Source organism: Tarenaya hassleriana, unplaced genomic scaffold, assembly GCF_000463585.1.
Source record: "Tarenaya hassleriana unplaced genomic scaffold, ASM46358v1 Cleome179, whole genome shotgun sequence".
Lineage (NCBI taxonomy): Eukaryota > Viridiplantae > Streptophyta > Magnoliopsida > Brassicales > Cleomaceae > Tarenaya > Tarenaya hassleriana.
In genome coordinates this window covers 75895-83665 of record NW_010965206.1, presented here as the reverse complement: position 1 = coordinate 83665, position 7771 = coordinate 75895, and the positions used below count along the sequence as shown (strand labels likewise).

The 7771-nt window shown below is 41.7% G+C and overlaps 1 protein-coding gene across 1 annotated transcript; it reads left to right on the top strand.

Moving 5' to 3' along the window:
* The first annotated feature begins 2268 nt into the window (after positions 1–2268).
* Positions 2269–6217, top strand: LOC104810251 (coiled-coil domain-containing protein 103-like). Its single transcript, XM_019202188.1, has 3 exons — positions 2269–2324; positions 2575–3025; positions 6201–6217. Exons 2-3 carry the CDS (start codon positions 2578–2580, stop codon positions 6215–6217), a joined length of 465 nt encoding a protein of 154 aa, XP_019057733.1. The 5' UTR covers positions 2269–2324; positions 2575–2577.
* Positions 6218–7771: the final 1554 nt, after the last annotated feature.

Genomic DNA, 7771 nt, shown 5'->3' with positions numbered 1-7771 from the left:
CGGGGCTTGTATCAATTGATCTGTTCGTCCGATCACTCTAGGCATGAAGAATACCTCGCCCTCTACACGTATCCACACGTCGGGATGGATTCCAACACCTTGGAACTTGTCTGCTAGGACTAGAGATCTCGATCTCTCTTGTGTGCAAGGTTTTTTTTTTGGAGGCTTAGGGTTTTATTTTTCTTCTTTTTTTCTTCTTTTCCTTTTTTCTTTTTTCTTTTCTTAAAACCCTAGAAGACATTCTCCTTATATAGACTTTCCAAAATCCTAATTTGACAAGGAATAGATTACTAGGAATCCTAATCTAATTAGGTTTCCTAAACCTGTTAGAATTCTAATCTCATTAGGTTTCCTAGATGTAATAGAATTCTAATCTCATTAGGATTCCTATACATAATAGGATTCCTAATCCCATTAGGATTCCTATTCCAATTAGGAATCTCAATCCAATTAGGATTCCTAATCGGGATAATTTAGCACACGTACTTGTCCATCCCTATTGTGTGTGACCCTGTAGGCTCATTCGACATAGCAGTATAACCCGAAATCCCTATTTCGGGTATACAAGTCATAGGCGGTCTCTAGCAAGACACTATGACTACCTATCTCGAATAGAGTTTGTTTGTGATCATACGAAAGCCAGTGATGATTCCGACTGATGATCCTTTTGTATCGCGATATGATATGTCGAACATAAGGCATGGACAAGCCACCTTATCTGATTCGACTGCTTTCTCGTTCACTGAGTTCGACTGTCTGAAATAGACGACGTTCGTCTATAGTGCGGCCACACATTTCTACAGTCTTGCTCACACGAGGGGCCCAGCGATATCTCTCTCTTTTACGAGAGGTACAAATCCCGTCTTGACTATCTACAATCCAGTACATGATTCGTTTCGTACCTGATACACGCCTTTATAGTCCTCCTGTTACGCAGGACGTTTGACGTAATCAAAGCACGCAACTCCTCATGTTGGATTCTGTAGATATCTCAGGTCTTAGGATCTAATCATGGAATCGTCGTATGAGATTCAAGTCATGACGCTAGTCCATGTGACAATCTCATGCGGGTCAGTCCAGTATTCCGTTCTGCAACGAATACCTATGATTGTGATCGTATCCAATACCTATGATCATCTATGTGATCATCAATCACACATCATACTAGTCTTATTATGTCGTTATTCCCATAATGACACAAGACTAGGGAGTTTAGTATCATTCATAATGATACATGGATTTCATAACAGATCTAGCATGCAGGAACATGTAATGAACAAGATACTCTCATAAAAAAAACATATAGAAAGTATCAATACATCGAATGTATCTGAACAAAGCTCATAATCAGTACATCATAGAGCACTAAACCAACATATTTTTCTTAGTGGAAGTTTATCTCATATTTGCATATGTCATCCGTGATAGTAATTGTGATATGATTCTAGAGGGGTGTGTCTAGAAACTCAAAACAATCGATCATGATCAGATTGTCCATGTCCAAGGAATGTCGGTTTTGGGCAGAATGAGCACGATGGAGCAATTTAGTCATAACTTTGCACTCCGATGTCCAAACGATATGATTCCAATTGGAAATGAATCCTAACTCACCAAAGGTTTGATCTGAAAAATATGAGATCCAATCGGAGAAAGCTTCAATTCTGGAGAGAGGACGAAATTCACGGTTCAGTCCTGCGAATACAGATTGAGCAGGTTGTCTTGTTTCATCAATAACTTTTGATTGAAGACTCCAATCGCAGTTCCATTTGAAGCCATAAACTAGACATCCAGAGCTTCACGTGGATATAAAGTACATAATTTTGGTGAAGGTATGGACCCTCAATCAGTCATTTGAAGATCACGTCCGTTCTAGCTCCAAATCTGATGAATTCGGTCCAAGAATGACATAATTCTTGTTGGGCCAATTTCTCAACAAAACCAAGAGCCCATAACAAGATTGGAGCAAGCCCAAGTCAAGATCTGAAGAGAAGAATCGGATTAGTTGGTCAAAGTCAAGGTCAAATGGTCTTTCAAGCTTCCACATTTATTACTTTGGGATTTGTTTTTTACCACATAGATTTTTGTTGTTTCTTTATTTCTATCTTTTGTAGCCTATAAATAGGCAAAGAAATCAGATTATGAATAAGATGAGTTTTCTTTGAGTGTCACTTTTTAGTGAGTTTGAGCCTTTAGCTCTTGGTTCTTTTTGGAACCTTTGAACTTATCGAATGGAGTGATTCCGTTCGTGGCATTTAACCCGTCTTATCAAACTGACAGTCATAACCGTTTGTGGCGCCTTCGCAATACCGATATTTCTAATCCAGGTTTGGTAGGGGTTTAGAATGGTTCGTTAGAATGTCTGGGCCTAGGTTTCTATCATTATTTTGGTAAGGGTTTAGGACGGTTCTTTGGAATGTCTGGGCCTAGGTTTCGATCACGAGTTGATTTTGAAATTTTGGTTGGTTCCATCGCCTAATTAGAGAAATCATGATCTGGGGATCGTATCAAATTGTACTATAATTAGTATTGTACTAATTGGTATTGCATATTGTGTTGTTCTGTTTATCTCTGTAGGATATGGTGACAGGTGGTAGTGTACCAACCGTGTCATTGCGATCTATCCTTGAGAAGGATAAGCTGACTGGGACGAACTTCTTGAACTGGTATCGGACCTGTAGAATTGTTCTCTGGAACGAGAAAAAGATGTACATCCTAGAAGGGGCTCTTCCTACTGAGCACCCGACCAATGCCGCGAGAGCCGTTCGTGATGCTTGGTTGAAGCATCAGAACGACGACCTGGAGGTCTCTTGCCTCATGCTCGGGACAATATCTCCTGAACTGCAGCGACAGTTTGAGGGCGTCAACGCCTTTGGTCTACTCGAGCAGTTGAAGATTATGTTCCAAGAGCATGCGCGTGTTGAGAAATACAACACGTTGAAGAACCTGCTTGCATGTCGTATGACGACAGGGCAATCGGTTAGCGCCCATGTTCTTAAGATGAAGGGTCATCTTGAAGAACTTGAGCGTTATGGCTTGAGGATTGACAGGGAGTTGGCTGCTGACCTTGTGCTCCAGTCTCTTCCAGATTGCTATGATCAGTTCATCATGAGCTATCATATGCATGGCATGGATAAGACCTTGATCGAACTGCATGGGATGCTGAAAACGGCGAGACGAGCCTTAAGGTCGAAAAGAACGTGCTCGTCATTTCGAAGAGTTCGAAAAAATGGAAACGTTCCAAGGGAAAGGGCAAAGGCAAGGCAAGTGGGGCAAATGTTGCCAACAAGGCCAAGCCTAAACCCGAGAAAGGAGAGTGTAATTTATGCCATGAAATTGGTCATTGGAAAAGAAATTTCAAACTCTTCTTGGAAGATCTGAAGAAGAAGAAGAAGCTTATTGAAGCTTCTACTTCAGGTATTTCCGTTATAGAAGCTAACGTATTCACTTCTTCATCCTGGGTATTGGATACCGGATGTGCCTCACACATTTGTGAAAATGTGCAGGGTCCGAGAAGAAGTAGGACATTGGCTCGAGGTGAAGTGGATCTACGCGTCGGGAATGAAGCAAAGGTTGTTGCATTCACTTTCGGCGTTTATGATTTAGCTTTACCTTCTGGACTGGCTATAGAACTAAGTAATTGTTACTTTGTGCCTGCTATAAGCAGAGACATTGTTTCTATTTCCTGCTTGGATTTGGATGGTTTTCGGTTTGTTATTGAGAATAAGAACCTGATGATGTTCAAAGACGATATCTATTATGGTAATGGTTACCTTGTGAATGGATTGTATGTCTTAAACGATCAACCTTCCGATTCTATGTCCGTGTATAACGTAAATGCTAAGAGGTTTAAGCCGAACAACTTAAACCCGACCTATCTCTGGCATTGTCGTTTGGGCCACATCAACGAGAAACGCATACAGAAACTTCTCTCCGAAGGATTTCTGGATTCTTTCGATTATGAATCGATTGAAGCATGCGAATCTTGTCTGATGGGTAAAATGGCAAAGTCTCCTTTTAGTGGAAAAGGAGAACGGGCGTTGGAGTTATTAGACCTAATACATAGTGATGTGATGTGGGCCCATGAGCTTACCCGCTAGAGGAGGTTATTTGTATTTCGTCACATTTACTGATTATTTCAGTAGATTTGGTTATGTCTATTTGATGAGACATAAATCTGAAACACTTGAAATGTTCAAGGCTTTGAGAAACGAAGTACAAAACCAGCTTGGCAAGACTATTAAGGCATTGCGATCGGATCGCGGTGGCGAATATATGAGCCAAGAGTTCACTGACTATCTGGTAGACTGTGGAATAGTTTCACAGTTGATTCCTCCTGGAACGCCACAGTGGAATGGCGTGTCTGAACGAAGGAATCGCACCTTATTGGATATGGTACAGTCTATGATGAGTCAGTCTGATCTTCCAAAGTCTTTCTGGAGTTACGCCTTAGAGATTGTTGCTTTCATACTAAACAGGAGTCCAACGAAAACGGTTCAGAAGACTCCATATGAGATATGGACTGGAAAGGGTCCCAGTTTGTCTTTCTTGAAGATTTGGGGATGTGACGTTTACGTGAAACGTCAGGCTTCTGATAAGCTATCTGCCAAATCAGACAAGTGTCTGTTTTTAGGATACCCTAAGGAAACGAAAAGGTACTACTTCTACAACCCGGTCGAAAATAAAGTGTTTATTGCTCAGAACGGGAAATTCCTGGAGAGAGAGTTCGTCTCTAAGGGAATTAGTAGGAGTAGAGCTGATCTCGACGAAGTTCGAGAACTACAGACAGACGCTGGACCGAGTGAGCGAGTTGAAGATGTTCAACGCGAACCACAGGAACTTGAGGCTCCGCCTGATACTTGTGAACCTCGGAGATCAGGGAGAATTCGCCAAGAGCCTACGAGATATGGATTTCTCGTGACTAGTAATGATGAACTCATGTTATTGGAACATGACGAGCATACATCATATCCAGAGGCTATGGCGAGTTCTGACTCCGAGAAATGGCACGAGGCTATGAAGTCTGAGATGCAATCCATGTACGACAACAAAGTTTGGACTTTGGTCGATGCATCCGAAGGGGTAAAACCCATCGGATGTAAGTGGGTTTTCAAGAAGAAAACCGACATGGATGGCAACGTGCATACCTATAAGGCTTGATTGGTGGCGAAAGGGTTTCGGCAAATTCATGGTATTGACTATGATGAAACCTTCTCGCCCGTCGTGATGCTTAAATCCATCAGGATTCTGCTTGCCATAGCTGCATGTTATGAGTATGAGATATGACAAATGGATGTCAAGACTCTGTTTCTTAACGGGAACCTACTCGATGATGTGTATATGATACAACCAGAGGGTTTTGTCGATACAGAGAGTCTGGGGAAGGTGTGCAAGCTTCAGAGATCCATTTATGGACTGAAGCAGGCTTCAAGGAGGTGGAATCTTCGATTTGATGAGACAATCAAACAGTTTGGTTTCTCTTAAAACGAGGATGAGCCATGTGTTTACAAGAAGGCCAGTGGGAGCACGGTTGTTTTCCTGGTGCTATATGTGGATGATATCATGCTCATAGGAAACGATGTTCCTACCTTGCAAGACGTTAAGTCTTGGCTAGGAACACAGTTCTCTATGAAGGACTTAGGGGAAACGGCTTATGTGTTAGGCATCAAGATCTATAGAGATAGATCTCGAAAGCTTCTTGCCCTAAGTCAGAGTACACACATCGATAAAGTTGTGAATCGGTTCAAAATGCAAGAGTAAAAATGAGGACTCTTGCCGATGTGTCATGGTGTTGTTCTCAGCAAGACTCAGTGTCCTAAGACACGGGATGAGCGAGAACGCATGGATAGGATCCTATATGCTTCGGCAATAGGATCTATCATGTATGACATGTTATGTACTAGGCCAGATGTATCGTACGCGTTAAGCATTACGAGCAGATACTGTAGAATTTTCTGTTTGTGGAAGAAATAGAATATGAATAATGAAAGGTAGGAGATGAAGATTGATATGAAAGAGGAGATAAGAACGAAATAAGGATAGAGGGGAAATAACTCAGATTTCCTTAAGTCTCTATTTCTTATTTTTAGTGATACAAGATATCACCTATTTATAGTAGAGAAACTAGTTGTTACAACAAACATTTAATTAGATAGTTGGGAAGAGAATTGAATAAACTAGTTGTTGAAGTCTTGCATGTGCAGGAGCATTTATGAGGTAGTTGACAAGTAGTAGCTTCCTGATGTATGTTTCAATATGAACTCCATGGGCCTTTCTTGGGCCTGATCTATCTCATGTCATCCGATTAAGCCACACTGCAAGCTAGGGTTCTTGCTCGTGATTCTGCTTAATGGTTCCTTGCTTCCCAAGTCTTCCTGTGTCATGTTTGTTACTCTTTTGCTCTCCAACATTCTCCCTCAAGATTGGCAGGCGAAATTCGATGAGGCCAATCTTGGAGAGCATTCGGTTAAGGACAAACGAACTTGTAGCTTTGGTGAGTATGTCGGCTAACTGATCTTGACTCCGTGTATACCTTGTAGTTATCAGTCCTTGCATGATTTTTTCCCGAATAAAATGACAGTCCACTTCGATGTGTTTTGTTCGCTAGTGGAAGACCGAATTGGCTGCTATATGTAATGCAGCTTGATTGTCACAATGCAAAGGCATCGGTTGTGTAGTTGTGACTCCGAGATCCTTCAACAGTTGTTGCAGCCACATTATTTCGCTTGTAGTGTTGGCCATGGTTCTGTACTCCGCTTCAACGCTCGATCTTGCCACCACCGTTTGCTTCTTGCTTTTCCATGTGACCAAGTTGCCTCCGATGAATGTGCAATATCACGTGGTTGACTTGCAATCATTCCTATCTCCAGCCCAATCCGCATCGCAGTATGCTACCAGTTGAGTATGCTTGTTGTTTTCCATCCATATGCCTTTGTTAGTGTTCCTTTGAGGTATTTGAGTATACGATCCACCATTTGCCAATGTGTTGTCGTCAGGGAGTGCATCCATTGGCTGACCTGATGAACAGCGAAGCTAATATCAGGACGTATAATCGTGAGATAGATTAACTTACCTACAACGCGACGATATTGCTTCTAGTCTTGAAGTGATTCCCCCTCCCGTTGATCCTTGAAGTGTTCTTCGATTGGTGTTCGCACGGGTTTAGCCCCAAGCTTTCCTGTTTCTTTTAGCAAATCAAGCACATATTTACGTTGAGACAGGAACAAGGCATTAGTAATACGGGTAACTTCGATGCCAAGAAAATACTTAAGTGTGCCGAGATCTTTGATGTCAAAAACAGTTTGCAAATATGATTTAGTCCTGTCAATACCCAATGTATCATTTCCCGACAAGATTATATCATCCACATAAACGAGCAGAACAATGATACCGGAGGAACTTGTAAATGTGAAGAGAGAGTGATCGGAGTCACTACGAACAAACCCTTTTGTTATGAGTGCCTCATACAGTTTGGAATACCATTGTCGAGGAGATTGTTTTAAGCCGTAGATGGCTTTCCTCAATTTGCAAACTTGTCCGGGTTGAATGGCATTTGTATATCCTAGAGGAGATGTCATAAAGATCTCTTTCTCTAGATCTCCTTGTAGGAAAGCATTTTTAACATCCATCTGCCACAAACTCCAACCAAGATTGATAGTTAAGAAATGAAGCACTCTCACCGTTGGCAGCTTAGCTACCGGAGCAACGTTTCATTGTAGTCCTCTCCAAGAGTTTGAGTATATCATTTGGCCACTAGTCTCGCTTTGTAATGTTC

Coding starts and splice junctions, on each gene's coding strand:
- LOC104810251 (XM_019202188.1), top strand. CDS start 2,578: ATGGTGACAGGTGGTAGTGTACCAACCGTGTCATTGCGATCTATCCTT.